The sequence below is a fragment of the Biomphalaria glabrata genome, chromosome 2, assembly GCF_947242115.1.
Source record: "Biomphalaria glabrata chromosome 2, xgBioGlab47.1, whole genome shotgun sequence".
NCBI classification, from domain to species: Eukaryota; Metazoa; Mollusca; class Gastropoda; family Planorbidae; genus Biomphalaria; species Biomphalaria glabrata.
Window position 1 is genome coordinate 63,186,743 of NC_074712.1, and position 16,903 is coordinate 63,203,645.

At 33.2% G+C, this 16,903-nt stretch overlaps 1 protein-coding gene across 1 annotated transcript; it reads left to right on the plus strand.

Annotated features, from left to right (window-relative positions):
• The first annotated feature begins 941 nt into the window (after nt 1-941).
• Nucleotides 942-15,294, plus strand: LOC106073869 (cytoplasmic phosphatidylinositol transfer protein 1-like). The gene is made up of 10 exons (XM_056021869.1): nt 942-1,159; nt 4,284-4,432; nt 5,176-5,264; nt 5,424-5,431; nt 5,645-5,716; nt 5,919-6,017; nt 6,606-6,665; nt 8,009-8,104; nt 8,477-8,540; nt 9,529-15,294. Exons 1-10 carry the CDS (start codon nt 1,112-1,114, stop codon nt 9,603-9,605), a joined length of 762 nt encoding a protein of 253 aa, XP_055877844.1. The 5' UTR covers nt 942-1,111; the 3' UTR covers nt 9,606-15,294.
• Nucleotides 15,295-16,903: the final 1,609 nt, after the last annotated feature.

A 16,903-nucleotide genomic window follows, 5' to 3' on the forward strand; every position in this document is an offset into this window, starting at 1 on the left:
GAGTCTAGATCATGTTTGTAAAATGGTTGATGATTATCTATGCAAGTTCTACATTTGCTTAAAGACTTTATTCACTTTAGACAGTGAGCCACTGGTACGACTGAGGGGGTTTCTTTATTCGATCGATTCAATACAAGATCTAATCAATTATAAATAAACAAAAAATTAATGCAGTTCTTGAGTCGGGAATCTAAACCTAGATTATCTGAAATGTATAGATCTAGGTCCCTTAAAAGGGCCTATTTGCAATAGGCTAGGGCAAAATTTTCAGTTAATTATTTAAAAATTTATTACTCATAAGACATTACTTGGTACAGACATTCTCATTGATGTCATTATACTGCAGTAAAAGGGAGGCAACTCAACAGAACATCACGAAGACAGAGCTTATCAGTGTCTTTAGTTTAGCTTCTTCTCAAGCTCCTCAACTTAGAGGCAGAACTCAAATGGAGTTTGATGATGATGATTATGTTTTTCTCTAATGTCAACATTCATCTCTAGTCTAGTTCCTAACAGTGGATGGTTGCCTGGTCGTGCGGTTTGTGCGCTGGACTGTCGTTCGGATTTATCGACGGTCGAGGGTTCAAACCCTGCCCGCTCCCATCCCCCATCGTCCTGCGGGAGGTTTGGACTAGGAAGTAAACTATCTTCAACTCTGAAGGAACATCCGAAACATGTCAAACATTTTACAAACATTTTAGTGCACAAATGAGATGTCAGTGCACATCACAGAGTTATAACAATGCCGTCATAGCTTCCTGTATAATCACACATAATATTTACCCCTCTTTGTCTCCCGTCATCTAAAACTCACCTTTTACCTCCACTAGGTGACACAGCTGCCACAACTGCATTTAATTTAAATAGGAAGATTGTTTTCTTTTTTTTTTTATTCTAAACTATTTAACTAATCATTGTACTATTTTTGTTTCTATCTATAGGCATTGAATGTTAACAGTTAATGAAGTATTCATTCAACACTAATTTGTAGGGGATGAATAAAGTTAATAATATTACAATGGATTTGATAATGATGCAGGTTTTATGACCAAAGTAACATCTATAAACACATATCCTTGTACTGTAAGGTATTCAAAGATCCTCGAACACAATGTTGATTAAGGAGTACAGAATATGTATGCCATTGACTGTGGAGGAGGTAAGTATTGTATTAAATGGTCTATTTAGATCTAAGCTTGTATTACCAGCTTTAATTTTCTCTTATTAGTATGAGGCACAATAAAGAGAATAATTAGCCTGCAAGTTTTCTCTTCAATGTGCCTATCTAAATCTAGACCTCCTCAAGATTTTTATTTGTCCCAAATAATTTTAGCAGCAAGCTAGCTTTCTGAAGGCTTCACCATAAGCACTTTTTTTTTCCATGCCCCACCTTGGTTAGGGATAATAACATTATTCAATTGGTTAATTTTACTGTGCTAAACATACATCCAGCCTATTGTGATGTCAGGTTAGTCACAACATTATATCTAATTTGACAGCAATAATAACTCTCTTTAGTAGATACAAGTGGAAGAGATACCATTTTGATTTCAAGTAAACTCAGAATTTTTTAAAAGAGAAAATAAAATCTAGCCCTAGAATGACTGTAAGTCTCTTTCAGTTATGTTTATAACTAAGTTCACTAAGTTGATATGCACATTCAATTTTCTTAATATTTTAACCATGTACAAACCTGTCAGTAAATGTAATCAATCTATAGAAAAGTTAAGTAAAACCTGAGCTTTTACCTAGCAGTATCATCATCATCATCTTTTCTTTGCGTTAATCATGGAACATAGGGCCTCAGTAAAAACATGCCACTCTCCACAGTCTCTTGCTAGTTTTTTAATGGCTTCCCAGCTCTTTCCTGTCCTCTCGGCTTCATCTAGTATACTGCACCACCACATTCTTTTTGGTCTTCCTCTACGTCAGTGATCTTCAACCTTTTTTGGCCTACCGCCCCCTTTTCGTATTTTTTCCTTTAAAAAAATCCGCCAGCGCCCCCCTATAAAAAAAAACACTTATAAAGAAGCGTGAGAAGGCAAATTTGAACAAAATATCATATTTTTATTAATTTTTATGCTGTCAATAACACTTATCTAGCATTTGAGACGACCGCATGCCAAAGGCGATCTTCTTTGGTGAGCTTAGAGTAGGACAGAGTTACAGAGGTGCCCCCGTAAGCGCTATAAAGATGCCCTCACTGGCATAGAGGAAAGTAACTGGCAGCATTCTCTGGCAGCAGATGGCCTCTGAGAGATACAGTTGGAGAGCTCTCACAAAAGCAGCGGAACAAACATTTGAGACTCAAAAGAAAAGCCATTATTGAAGACAGGCGCAAAAACAGAAAGAAAATTTAAATAGACCGCCAGCAGACAACGGCTTTGTCTGCACAAAATTCTGGAAAATATGCAGGTCGAAACTGGGTTTGCGTAGTTATGTGAAACACTGAACTCAGTCGTATTCTTCGGAATCGAAGGCAATACCAATATTATCATTATACAAAAATTGTCAATTAATTTGCTGTGATTACACACAAAAATTAATCTGATTGTTATGACTTTCTTTCAAATCTTAAGAATAGTCCCCTTTTAAATTTTGGAATATTAGGGCCTACTGTTTTCAGGTGTAATTGTAAAGTACATTTCTTTCCTTGCAGTCGAAGGTTGGTTTCATTTATTTGCGTTAGATGCCTACCATGTAAAAACATTTTTTTTTTAGCCAGCTTTAAGTCACCGCCAACAGTTGAACAAAACGAACACTAACAAACCCCTTTCGAAATCCAGCGAACTTCCGTTTACAACAAGAGTCTAACATCTTTGTCATCATTTGTTTCTCAAAGCTGTTGAAGGATGAGATTATTTTCTGCATGGGTTTCTATTTTATTTACAATTTTTATAATTAGATTCAAATAGAAATGAAATTGCGGGCTAAACTTTTCTTAAGATGTTGCCTGTGTATCATAACTCCCAAGGTGAATAGTGAATAGCTATGTTCTGTATTTCTATATTACTTATGAAGCCATTGTCCAACCACTGATGGTTCTCTATATGTCGTCATAAGCTACATAACTAGACAATTTTGAAATAAAATTTCATCACTAACAGAAAAAATGTCTTTTTGTGTAACATGTGCTAAAAAAAAATAATTTTAGTTTTAATCACTTTTCAAACAATATCATAAGACCTAAAAAAAGCTATGCATTTTTCTAAGAAGCCATTAAAACATATCATGCTTTGCCGTTTTTTTATAATTGTTCATGAACATTCTTAAGTTATTATTGGACATTGCTATGTTCGTGAAGCCGACTTGGTTTCATTGAACCTCATCTGAAAATGCCGTCATTCAAAGTAGAACATGGGAATACTTTTTATCTAGTGGCTATTCACTAAAACTTTTAACAATATGACATTACATACCATCGAGTTGTCGTAACAACACTTTGTCAATGTTTTTGTTTAAAAAAAGGTAAAATTATTCTATTTGAATGTTAGCTTTAACGATTTTTTTAAAATTAACATTTACATATCAATATATTAACATATGTAGATGAAATAAACTATAATCTAAAAGGTGTATTATCTACTTTGTTTTTCAAATCATAAACGTTTACGCGCGCAAGATCTAAGGACAATAGATGCCCTACAATTACAGCAAAAGAGTAAAACTTTAAAAATAGAAAATGGGATTCCCGAACTCCATTTCAAACGTTGTTTCTGTTCTTAAATTAGAAGCAAGCGACCTAGAACTTGTCTACATGTAGTTTGCCAGCTTTAATGTTGAAGAATATTTTGAAATTTCTTTTGTGCAGTGCACCTTAAGTTTCTTCTTGCCCCCTTTATGCCCAGCGCCCCCTTACCGCCCCCTATTGTGCCCAGCGCCCCCTTACCGCCCCTTTGGCTCCCAGCGCCCCCCAAAATCTCAAAAACGCCCCCAAGGGGGCGATATCGCCCCCGTTGAAGACCACTGCTCTACGTTTTGTTCCCTGAGGGTTCCACTCTAAGGCCTATCTAGCTCTGTTGTTGGTCTCTTTTCTAAGAGTGTGACCAATCCATCTTGACTTCCTCTCTAAGTTTTGCACCTGTATATTTTTCTGTCTACTCATCTCCTACAGTTTGGTGTTTTCTACTTTGTTGTACCAGTGTATTTTAAAGATATTTCTCAGACAACCAAGCAGTATACCCCTGGAAATTGTAGTCTGGGAAATGTCATTTAAGTTTATTTTTAATGATGAGTTGGGAATGTTAGAGATAGATGGACTGTATTAATTTGTTTGTTTCCAGTACCGCATAGGTCAGCTGTACATGATCGCCAAACATAGCCATGAGCAGTCTGAGAAAGGTGAGGGTGTAGAAATAGTCAAGAATGAAGTGTGTCATGACCCAGTTAGAGGTGTTGGACAGTACACAGAGAAGAGAATTCATTTATCAAAGTTGGTAACACTTTTACATACATTTGCAACTATTATTTTATCTATGTGTATAAGATCTTAGATAATTTTACTGTGCGGCAATACAAAATCTGCTAACAATTGGAATAACTTGTTGGCAAGGCAATGTTTCATCTAATTCTAAACTGTTGCGCCACTTAGACAACCTTATCAAAAGAGCATCATAAACCACATGCACAACACTACCATATTTTAAAAAACTTTTTAAACAAAAATGTCTCAGCAAAATCGAAAAAATCTTGGAAGACAGCAGCCACTAGCTCAATCCTAACTACGCCAAGTTGTCGTGAAGTGGGCGACTTTTGTCAATCAGGACTAGAACCGTAAAATCTAAATCATATTTATATCATGTTGCAGTAGAGAAAAAAAAAAGGATGACTTTAAAAGCAAGGGATATAAATGTTACATTATTTAAACTCGAGAACGAAGAAGAAGAATTTAAACTCTATTTTCAAGTTATTTTATTTGAATCTCACTTCCCATTGATCTCAGACAGACAACATGCTACACCACTTTTAAGAAGAACATTAAGACCTATCGGTTTAAAACTTTTTTAGATTAACTGTCATTTTAGCTATCGTGTTTTTGTTTGTAATGTTGTTACAGCGCCTTGAGCCTACATTTTGTTTGTCAACAGCGCTTTATAAATAAAATTATTATTATTATTATTATTAATATTTGTTTCAAGTATTTATAAACTGTTTTTTTTGTTTTTTTTTGTATAGTCATTTGCCATCATGGATTCGAGCTTTAATACCCAAAGTGTTCTATATAACAGAGAAAGCGTGGAACTATTATCCCTACACTATTACAGGTAATATGCTAAACAGTCAATCTATAACGTATGAAAAGGATGGTACCGGCATATTCTTATTATAAAAACTTTCTTTTCGTATTCTTTTCAATGTAATCTTTTTCTTTTTTTTTTTTTTGCATGATCCATCACACCACTATGGGAACTTCTGAATACAAGAGTACACAGTAAGTTACTGTTACGTTGGTTAGAAGTTCAATTTTAGCAGTATTAGTGTTTATAAAAGCTTCATTTTAAAAGAATGTGCTTTTTTAGAAAGCATTACATTATAGAACATTTTCAAAATATATCCTATGTTTTATACTTTTTTTTTGTTGTAAGCAGTACCCTGCTCTTTGTATTGAAAAAGCTTTACCTGTCAACTATATCTGATTTTACAGTGTTCATTTTTACCAAGGTTCAACATTTACATAGAAACTCGCTATGAAGATAATGCTGGGATATCAGAAAATGTAATCTTTTGCATATTGTATTAATAGTTTGTAGATAAGTTAAAAAAAAAAAAATTATGAATACACATTGCTAAAAGTACGAGAGTTTTTTTCTTGCATAATTATGTTTCAATGATTAAAAATTGTTAATGTTGTATGATTATAGTTTGTCATACTTAATCAGTAATTGATTATACAACCATCCTACGTTTCACATTGTCAGTGTCTCCAGTTGTCTCAAGAAGAGTTGGATAAAAGAGAAATTGACTTTGTTGATATTGTACTGGACCCACTACCAGCCAAACATTATAAGGAGAGCGAGGTAAATAAGTTAGACAGAAGAGAAATAGGAGGTAAATTAGTTAGACAGAAGAGAAATATGAGGTAAATTAGACAGAAGAGAAATACGAGGTAAATTAGTTAGAAGTGAAATATGAGGTAAATTAGTTAGACAGAAGAGAAATATGAGGTAAATTAGTTAGAATAGAAATATGAGGTAAATTAGTTAGACAGAAGAGAAATACGAGGTAAATTAGTTAGACAGAAGAGAAATACGAGGTAAATTAGTTAGACAGAAGAGAAATATGAGGTAAATTAGTTAGAATAGAAATATAAGGTATATTAGTTAGACAAGAGAAATACGAGGTAAATTAGTTAGAAGAGAAATACAAGATAAATTAGACAGAAGAGAAATACAAGGTAAATTAGTTAGACAGAAGAGAAATACACTGATTCCGTTTATTTATTTTTATTTATTTTTTTATTTGATAATAGAAAAGTGGTAGTTTGTTATTGGGATGGGCACTTGTTGAAACAAAAGAACTTTCCTTAGCCTCTTCATGCAGGGCACTCAATTTTTTTTTGGTCTCTTTTATTTGATGTGTATATTGAGGTATACTTTTGTTGTCAGGATTTAACAAGGTTCAAGTCAATAAAAACAGACAGAGGACCCTTGCAGAAAAACTGGGCAGTAAGTTTAGCTTTGTTTAGTCTCGTTGAATGTTCCAGAAACAGCTCAAGTTACTTTAGGTTAGTCTATATTTAGACAATCAATAGCTGGCCATTGAACTGAAACATACAATCCTTTCTCATTGATCCAGTAACATCCTAACCCTATATTTATATTGATTGACCTACATTCTTGCCATATGTTGTTTTCTGAGTTAAATTTGTATCTTTTTTTTTCTTATCATATTTACCCTGGCTTAAAATGGTTGTACTTTTAGCAAATTTCTTGAAATGAAAATTTATTATTGCCTCAGTAAAGAGAAGCTTATGTCTTACAAATTCTTTGTCGTAAATTGATTATAATGTAACTAATTAATTTTGTTAATGTCATGTGAAAAATAGAGAGAATAACAACTATGTTGGCTATAGTTTGTCAGTAATGTTAAATTTTGTATATGCAGTACTTCAGTAATCTCTGAAAGGTTCTTGAAACAGTTGATATTCACTAGATGCCTTCTCACTTGGTGTTGTCTTGTCCATCACCGCGTCTGACTGTTTGATCTTGTTGCCTTCCCTTGTTTTTCAAATTTTTAAAAATTCCAGTTTCTTCCCTTGTTAGTTTCTGGTAAAGGAAAAGAGATAAGCAAAAGTTTCTAATACGGTCAAATCTTTTTTTTTTTACGGGGAAGGCTATATTAGATTTTAGATCAGGGGTTCTCAACCTGTGGGTCAACCAGGGGTCGCCTAAGACCATAAAAAATAAGGATTGTTATTGTTTATTCTTCTATTGCTGTGTGTGTCTATGGGGGGGGGGGGGGAAGGTGCGGCAGAGTGATTTATTGTAGAAAGGAGTCGCCGAGCTTAAAAGGTTGAGAACCGCTGTTTTGGATGATCATAGCTCCAAATACAATGTCAGTGTGTTTTCTTAGAGCAGTGGTACACGGTTTCTTCTTTGTTGTGCTTAGATGTTACCGATGTTTCTTCAGAATTGAAGATTATTACATCCAAGCCCAAGCTTGCCGCAGGACAGCAGGAGATAGCAATTTGCATTGTTTGAATCCACAAAAATGACCAGGCAGCCATCCATTGTTACGACAGAAAACTATTGTGCTTCTCAATTTTCTCATTATATTCCCCCCACCTTCCAATCATACAAACTTGCATCCATGAACATATTTTTATAGAGATGAGGACACCCTGAATATGTGTTCAGATATTTTTAAGTTATTTATAAAAAGATTTAGTTAAACAGCTTCTTAAACAACTTGCTAAATACATAGTACACATTTTTTTTTTCCAATTATTACATTTTTTTATTTAGCTGTTTGATTTCTTCTACTGTTCTCTATTCCCTGTGCCGTGTAGTCCGACAGTTCTCCAGTCATGTGCTCTTACAAGTGTGTGAAAGTGAAGTTTGAAGTGTTTGGACTACAGGGTAAAGTCGAGTCCTTCACTCACAAGGTAACTGTTTGTGTTTGAGCTTTCGTTTTTGTTTCTAGATTTTTCCTTTTATGAAAAAGAGCATTACATGAATACATAATAGCATAATTTCATGATATATAGTTTATTAAAGTGTGTTACTGGTTAACTATATTAAAATTAGAAGATTTACAGTATTAAGTTATAAAGTAGGTTAAGTTTATTGCATTAAAATTCTAAAGTAGGTTAGGTTTACTGTATAATTTTGTATTGAAATTAGAAACTCTGTCAGGTGTACTATATTAAAAAAAAAGATAGGACAGGTTCACTGGATCTTGTTGAAATGCTAAGTACCTTTGTTGTTTTTTTTCACCCAAAAAAAAACATTTGATAATGGAAAAATTATTTTTTTAGACTGTTCGTGACATTCTTCTATTGGGACACCGTCAAGCTTTTGCATGGGTAGATGAATGGATAGGTAAGTAGTTTAAGATTACACGTGGCTTTTTTTTTTTAAATACCTTAGAAATTATTCAACATGGGTACTGTCATTGTTTTTCAAATAATCATTTTGTGACAGTCTATCAGATAATCATTTTTTGACAGTCTATCTGATATTCATTTTGTGATAGTCTTATCAAATAATCATTTTGTGAGTCTATCAAATATTTGGGTTTGAAGCAGGTTTCAGTACTTGTGACGTAAGTGTCCAGAAAGAGTCTTACTAAGAACTTATAACTTTCATCTGATATTTGTCTTGTGAGTCATTACAGTTGTTCTGTTGACTTGTTAACTCAATTATTTCTGTTATCATCCACTCTTACTGGGCGATCAATCGTCTTACCGGAAGATCCATCTGTTCCTATGTCTCCCATTATTTTGCATGATTTACTTCTTTTTTTTCTGGTGCTGTACTCTGTAGGAAGATAATTGCAAATGATCTTTGTCTTTAACGGACAGATGGTCTTGTCCTTGTTTCACATTGTTTAAACTGGGATCAGGTCATTGTGGGACACCTAATTCCTAAAAATGGTTATTTATCTATGGCCATTAAATGCGTGGGCATCAGCAGTGGTCAGAACGATGTGGCCCACACAGCTGATGTATCCAAAGGAATGGCAATAGCTCTTGGTTCTAGAGGCACCTAGTATCCCCATTCTCAAGTCTTAAAAAAAGTAGATCTACAGAGCTTTGTGCCTAAGCCACATAAACAGGCCAGATGTTTTTACTAGGTTGGCAGAGTATATTTGAGGCACTTGTTTTGTCAAAATATTCTATAGACAAGAGGAGCTGATCTTTCAACTACACTGAATAATATTGTACCTACACATTTTCTGACTTTGTGTTTAACATTGAGACATGTTATGAACAAATTAATTTTAAAAAAGTATAAATGCTGATTAACTTAAACGAATCTGTACTGTATAGTTTTTTTGATGTTAAGATATTAATATTGTTTGTTCTAGAAATGTCCATGGAGGATCTGCGGAATTATGAAATGCATACCAATGAAGCTACCAATAAAAAAGTTATGGAGTCTTAGCATCATTCCTTCCTGTTGCGATTCCTCTCTGACTCATCAGGGAAAAAAGCTGTTGATAAAATAACATTGTCCCTCAATGTTGTGTATTTTAACGAAGCCCTCAATTAGTCCCCACCAACAATGGTAGAGTAGATAGATTTTTATAAAACCAAATTTATTTTTTAACCGTAAATGCACCATTTAATTTCTTCATTTTATTTTGACATAACGTTTTAAACCATGTATTATTGACGATTTTATTTCATATAAAGTAGTTTGTTATAGTATTCATGAAAATGTTATAAAATTATTATTTTTTTTTTTCACATACAATTTAAAAGATGATCATTTTGATCGTAACTAATTTAAAAATGGCATAGAGTTGACATTCAACTTATTATACCTTTTTGTTGTTGTTTTTTTTTTCCCTAAGAAAATTCTCATTAGCAAATTTCTGACTAAGAAGTTTGACTGTGATAGTCCCTATGTGATAACTGTTTTTCCTAGCTTTTGGTTCATTAATGTTTCTGTTTGGTTCATCTCAATTCTTGTTGCTGTGGACTTTTTTTTTTTTTTTTACCTTATTTCTTATTGCTATGGTCATTTCCCCCCTTATTTCTTGTTGCAATGGTCATTTTTCACTTTATTTCTTATTGCTATTGTCATTTTCCCGCTTATTTTTTGTTGCCCTATAGTCATTTTTTTACTTTATTTCTTGTTGCTATGGTCATTCTTCACTTTATTTCTTGTTGCTATGGTCATTCTTCACTTTATTTCTTGTTGCTATGGTCATTCTTCACTTTTTTTCTTGTTGCCATGGTCATTCTTCACTTTATTTCTTGTTGCTATGGTCATTCTTCACTTTATTTCTTGTTGCCATGGTCATTCTTCACTTTATTTCTTGTTGCCATGGTCATTCTTCACTTTATTTCTTGTTGCCATGGTTATTCTTCACTTTATTTCTTGTTGCCATGGTCATTCTTCACTTTATTTCTTGTTGCTATGGTCAACTTATTTCTGATCTCTCAACTGGCAGATACTGGTGCAGCTCACCCATCATATTGTTTTATCTATAAATACATGCACTGACCTATCTGTCTTGCCAAAACTTACAGTGTTACATAATTAGTAATTTTTTTTTATGTTGGCATTTTGAAAGTAAATTGGTTAGCTGTCATTGTTGCATCTAATTTTGTCTGGAGATACATGAGACTAGTCTGTTCATGTTGGTGCTGTGTACATTCCTGCCCCATTTTTAAAAGTCAGCCTGGGTTTAAGAGACTAGTTTGTACATATTGGTGCTTTGTACTTAGTTAATGCATATTTTGAAAGCCAGCCTGGGTTTAGCTGATTGTTTCATGAAATTGATGTGGTGCTTTTAATAACATTTGTTTCAATGCACTTTGAACTTTGATATCAATCTTTAGGTAGATTTGATATAGGTACTCACTTCAACTGTCAGTGTATTCTCAGTGGTTGGCATATAAGACTGAGGGCTGCTTATGTTTCTTGGATTGTTATTATGGCAGTATTACTTCTCCTATCACAAGTTTAGTGCCACTAGCAGGGTGATGTTTACTTCTGTGAATATAATGGCTCTTTTCCTTTCATTGTTTTCAACTATAAAATGTTCATGAGTATATCAATGCGCCACCTCTCAGGACCTTAAGATAGAAAGACAACCAATGATTTAATATTGTATCATTACTGTAGCTATCAGTATTAATGGAACTGATGTACTTTGTTTTACTTTTGAACAAATTAATCTATTGATCAAATCATTTTGAATCATGTAACATTTTGTTTTTAACCCTAATTGTAGTTGGCAACATTTTACTTGCATTTTAAATTGTTTTATATTTTTAACCCATTTCTGGTTAGGAAAAACCCTTCCCACACCTTAAGCAGAGGGATAACTCTGAATAAAAGAATCCTAAAAAAAATAAATATTTTGAAAAAATAATCAAATTCAAGATCTAATACTAATAAATAAACAAACAACTTAAAAAAATAGAATGTCTAGTTTAAAGAAATATATACTTTTAATACCTGTACAATATAAAAAAAAAATACTCATTTTCCCAGGTGGGGTCTTACATACTGGGGCTATGGGCCTAATCGTTTCAAAAAATAGAATCAGCAACCTCCAAAATGATTTGTAATTATGCTTGCAAGCATATTGAAAAGGGGATTTTAGAAACATTTTACAACGGTTTAGGACAAAAATGAGAAAACATTCTTGACTACAGAAGGAGCTAATGGGTTAATCTGTAATTTTCTTTTCTTCAATTTTTACTTTTTAAAAAAAAAAATTGAAACTCTTCACTATTAGTAAATTTCTTTGAAGTTTTGTGCTACATTAGAAATGATTGTTTGATGCCTTATTACCCAGAAATAGTGCAGAGGTCACCAACATGTGGTGCCTAGCGGCAGATATTTCTTAGAGCTTTAGAATGCATGCTACTTAGAGCAGCGGTTCTCAACCTTTTAATCTCGGTGACCCCTTTTTACAATCTCCCACTCTGCCACGACCCCCCCCCTCCAACACACACATACAGCTATAGAAGAGTAGGCAAAAACAATCCATAGTTTCGATGGTCTTACGCGACCCCTGGCAAATGGTCACAGGTTGAGAACCCCTGACTTAGAGCAAAATGTACATCCTAACTTTGGCTTAGGTCAAGGGTTTTGTTCTTCAGTTGGATAGGAAAGACATTGTTATGATTGTTTTTACGAAAAACTTAGATGTGAAAATATAAATTAATACTCCATATTCCATAATGTATTTCAATACATAAACAAACCCAGTAAATTACCTTTTATGGGTATTCTACAATTTCAATGTTCATTATCAATTTTAATTCTGTATAATTTCTTGTCCTTTTGTTTTAATTTGAAAATACACATTTCTTAACTTTGTTTATATTTGTTAATGAAAAAACACATTTCTTAACTTTGTTTCTATTTGTTAATGAAAAAGCTTATCGCTTAACTTTGTTTCTATTTGTTAACGAAAGATTTTATAGAATTTTTAGAAGTTGTTTTAATTTGAACAGAATCTCATCACAAAATTTCTTGCATTACTCTCATGGTAGTTCTAAAGTTGTGATCTTTATAGAGCTAGGATAACCTTAGATTTGAACATTTTCATCCCAAGTGCCATACAAGCAAAGAAAAGACTTGCCAGGAAAACATTAGAGATTGTTTAATTGCAGAAGTGACTCTCTGTTTGACTTATTAAGCAAACTCAACTGTTTTTTTTTTTTTGTTACTCCTGTGACAGACCGTTTTTTTTTTTTTTTGTTATTATTCTTCTTTTTAAGCTTTTTTTTTTTAGAATACCTCTATTCAACTCATAACTTCATGGAAACAAAAACCTACAGGACACGGATGTAGAAAAGGACTCCAAAGATTTTTCTAGAAATTTGACAGTTGCTGTATATTGCTGGGAAAAGAATTAGTAGCTTGTTGGCCTCATGAGGGAAGCTCTAGTTTGACTGTTAAAAGTTAAAAAAAAAAGATTAAATTTGACAAGAAAATGAGAAAATATTTATCTTGAATGGACTAAATGTCTTCAGGTATTTCCAAATTCGTCGAACAGTATAATAAATAAATGTTCAAGAAAATTTTGTGTATCTTCTTCTAAGTCTAGATCTAAAGGCCTATCAATATTATAAAGTCTAGTAGATCTATATATTCGCTTAACCAGGGGGAATTGTTTTTTAATGTAACAGGCATTAGTTATTAAGAAAAACAAACGCTCTATAAGTTGTATAAAGGAGTATTGTCTTTAAAAAAAAGTATTTTTAATGTTTTTTTCTTGTTTAAATCTTAGGCGTCTGCTTAGCTTTGAATTGAGAACACAGACCTCTGTTTGCAATCATGCATGAATGATTTTGTATGCACTTCTTCAGTATTTTACCCCGGTTGACTTGCTATAGAAAGGTTCTTTGGAGTCCACATCTTTCGAAACTTTTCACTGGTACAGTGGGCTGAAGGAATTCAGTTCACTCCTACAGTATAAATAATGCAGCTTGTATATAAAGTAGTCCAATGAGAGCTTTAACACTGATAGGCAGTATTTACCTTTCTATATTTTAAATAGCAGCATACTAGTTTTAACATCACTTATTGAATTATTTGTTTCATTTCTTTATTCTTTTTTTTTTAACCTTCTGCACATTCCCAGTTTTCAATATGATCAATGTAATTTATTCTGTTGTTTGTTCCTGGTGATTTTTATCTCATATTTTTATTTGTTCTATTTTCTTATAGATTAACGTTTTTTCAGTATTTTGTAAAATTAAATTAAGTTTTCATTAATGTATGTTTTTGAACAAAAGGAAAAGATTGATTTTGTAAAAAATAAAATAGCATCTAATATATACTCAAGAGCTTGTCTCAGGGCTTTATACATTGTATGAAATATTTATAATAGTTTCAAAGGTTGTCATGGCCAGGGGTGTCAATGGGGTTAGGCTCCCATTGTCTATAAAATACTCCTAATGGCATGCGTCTCAAATAGCCTCTGACAACTAAGTCCAGCACCTGGCCTGCTCGTGTGGCTTAGATATTAAGCCCGGCAAAACTGCTCTTACTAACAGGTGAGGGTGTGAAGGCGGATACCTGGCGCCATAATAATAGTTCTAGGGTTTTATTATGTTGGTTAACCTACCCTTATCTGGCCCATAACTTTTGCCGAATTTACAGGGGATGCCTACAACACAAAAACATCTCACACAATGATTAAGAGCTGACTCATTTTGAAACTAGAAAAACTAGCAGCATTGATTGGTTGTTGTGTAATTCCAATAGCCACTGTCTATTTAAAAAACTTTTCTTTCATCTGAAAATATTTTACAGCCATCTGTCAAATGCTTTCACTTCTGTATTTATATTGTATTTAAGAAGTGCATGTTGAAACTCTTACAAGGCCAGAATTTGTATTTCTCAGTATCACTATATAGCTGACATCTGTCTAATCCTTTTATCTCTGTGTTAATATTGTATTTAAGAAGTGCTTATTGAAACTCTTACAATGCCAGAATGAGGTATTTCTGAGTATCACTATATAGCTGACACTTTTGTATTACTCTAGGGCTTATTGTTTTGACCATGACATACGAAATACTGTTGCTCAATCTTTTTGTCCATGCGTTTATTTTATCAGTGGTTTTAAAAAATTGTGTATGTGTGATTTTGAAATGTTTATTATTTTGGTGTGTGGTGATCCATTCAATTAGTTATAGCCCAGTTTATCCCTTACAAGATACATACAGTTTATCCCTTACAAGATACATACAGTTTATCCCTTACAAGATACATACAGTTTATCCCTTACAAGATACACACAGTTTATCCCTTACAAGATACATAGTTTATCCCTTACAAGATACATACAGTTTATCCCTTACAAGATAGCACTAGTGAGAAGGGAAACTTATAATTGGTTATTGGAAAACAAATATAAAAGAATGAGCCTGTTTGGTAAATATATTGTGTTTAACTAGATTCACTGTGCGTCTTGAGTGCAGTGTCTTCTCTTGTTGTCTCATCCTTTTATTATTTGGTAAGATTTGTATTCACTTTGAAATGGCAACTATAATCATGTGTGTGTGTGTGTGCTCTCACTATAACAGAGTGTGTCTTGTGTGACACCATGATACTGTCACTGCTATAGGAAAAAAAATAAATCTAGATGTTGCACACCTATACAGTTTTGTTCAATGTTTTGAGATGCCGTGCTAGAGGAGTGGGGAATGCCGGAGGAGGGGGGGGGGGTGATGTCAATGTTGTTGACAGGAATGTTAGACTGTACTTTGTACTAGGCTATGAAACGTTCTATTGAATGTATTCTGAAGGTCTTTGTGCATCCTAGTATGTTGATTATTCAGCAGTGTCAAGATTCACATATCCTGTTTAAGAACAACTGGCAATTTTTTGTGTGTGTGTGAGCTGAAAGGTAGTTGGCATAACAGAGATGCCCACTGAAAATACTTTAAAGACCAAGCGTCAACTTTCTTGGACTGATATAGTGGAGAACACTTGGCAGCAGGCAGCTTCCGAACATGAAAGCTGGGATATCTTACAAAGGCATCATGGGATACGCATTTGAGACCTAAAGGAAAGTTACTGCACAGGACAGGTGTAGACAGCATAGCAAAAATAGAACTTTAACTGACAATGGGTATGTACGTCTCAGCTGGAATGGCTTAGCCACCTGAAATACTGCACTCCTGCTTAATCTTCTTATTGGAAGGCAAGCTTTATAAGAAGCATTCACACCAGTAAAGAAACAAAAGAAAATATTTTGAAACATTTTAATGAACAATTTAGAACTCAAGACAATTTGTGTTGTCATTCTCTACTAATATCTTGAGTGGAATCAAAACCATTGGCTGTCTTAATATGTGTGATGAACATAATATTTCTAAATCAAAACAACTTCATTTATTTTTTTAGTAACAATCAACCTAAAACTTCTCTACACAATATATTTTGATTTCAAGATACTTATACAAAGCAGGAATGTACTATTATGAAACAAGGAATGTATTTTTATCTTAAACACATGACACAAATATCATTAACTTTATGTCTAGGACATATCAAACAAATTCTGCCTTGATGGCTTATATTTATAAAAGCAATTTAAAAAACTCAATTCAACACTTCCCCCTTAAAGACTCTGCCTTTAATTTAAATTAATTTTTTAAAGAAAGGGAGATAATAAAGAAGAGAAAAAAAAGCAGACACAGGGATGAACATTTTGAAGCAGGTGAAAACAGAGTTCAATCTCTTCATAAACAAGTAAATGAACCAAAAAATTTTGATGCCAAAAACAAACTAAAATTGTTTATATAGACAATACAATTTTTTTGTTTCAATACAGTTATTTACATATTCATTAATGGTGACCTGAGACAATCCATCAAGTGTAGTGCTTTTATCTTTTTCGGTGACATGAGGATAAATGTATTCTTATTAATCTGTTATTGCACATACAAGAAAGAAAATTTGCATCAGACAACCTAATTTCTATCTAATAATTGTTCATCAAATTAGTCTATCATCTATTTTCCTGTGACAATAGGTTTTCTGGTAAAGGTTAACCTGAAAGTAGTCTTTAAAAAGAAATCTCTTTAGCACGCAAACAATGATTAATGAGACTTTGTACAGCAGCACTGCATGATGGGATACAAGAACAGTTTGGAAGATAAAAAGAAATGAGGTTAAAATAAGACACACAGAGAAGCAAGTTAAGCCGCGGATGCATCCTGCAACTAATATACAAGTCAGTTAATGTTTCCATGATATTG

Bases quoted from the DNA above. Each gene is read 5' to 3' on its own strand.
- LOC106073869 (XM_056021869.1), top strand. From the start codon at position 1,112: ATGTTGATTAAGGAGTACAGAATATGTATGCCATTGACTGTGGAGGAG. The intron at 4,433-5,175 runs GTTGGTAACACT...TTTTTTGTATAG, and splicing joins AAGAGAATTCATTTATCAAA to TCATTTGCCATCATGGATTC. The intron at 6,018-6,605 runs GTAAATAAGTTA...TTTTGTTGTCAG, and splicing joins AACATTATAAGGAGAGCGAG to GATTTAACAAGGTTCAAGTC.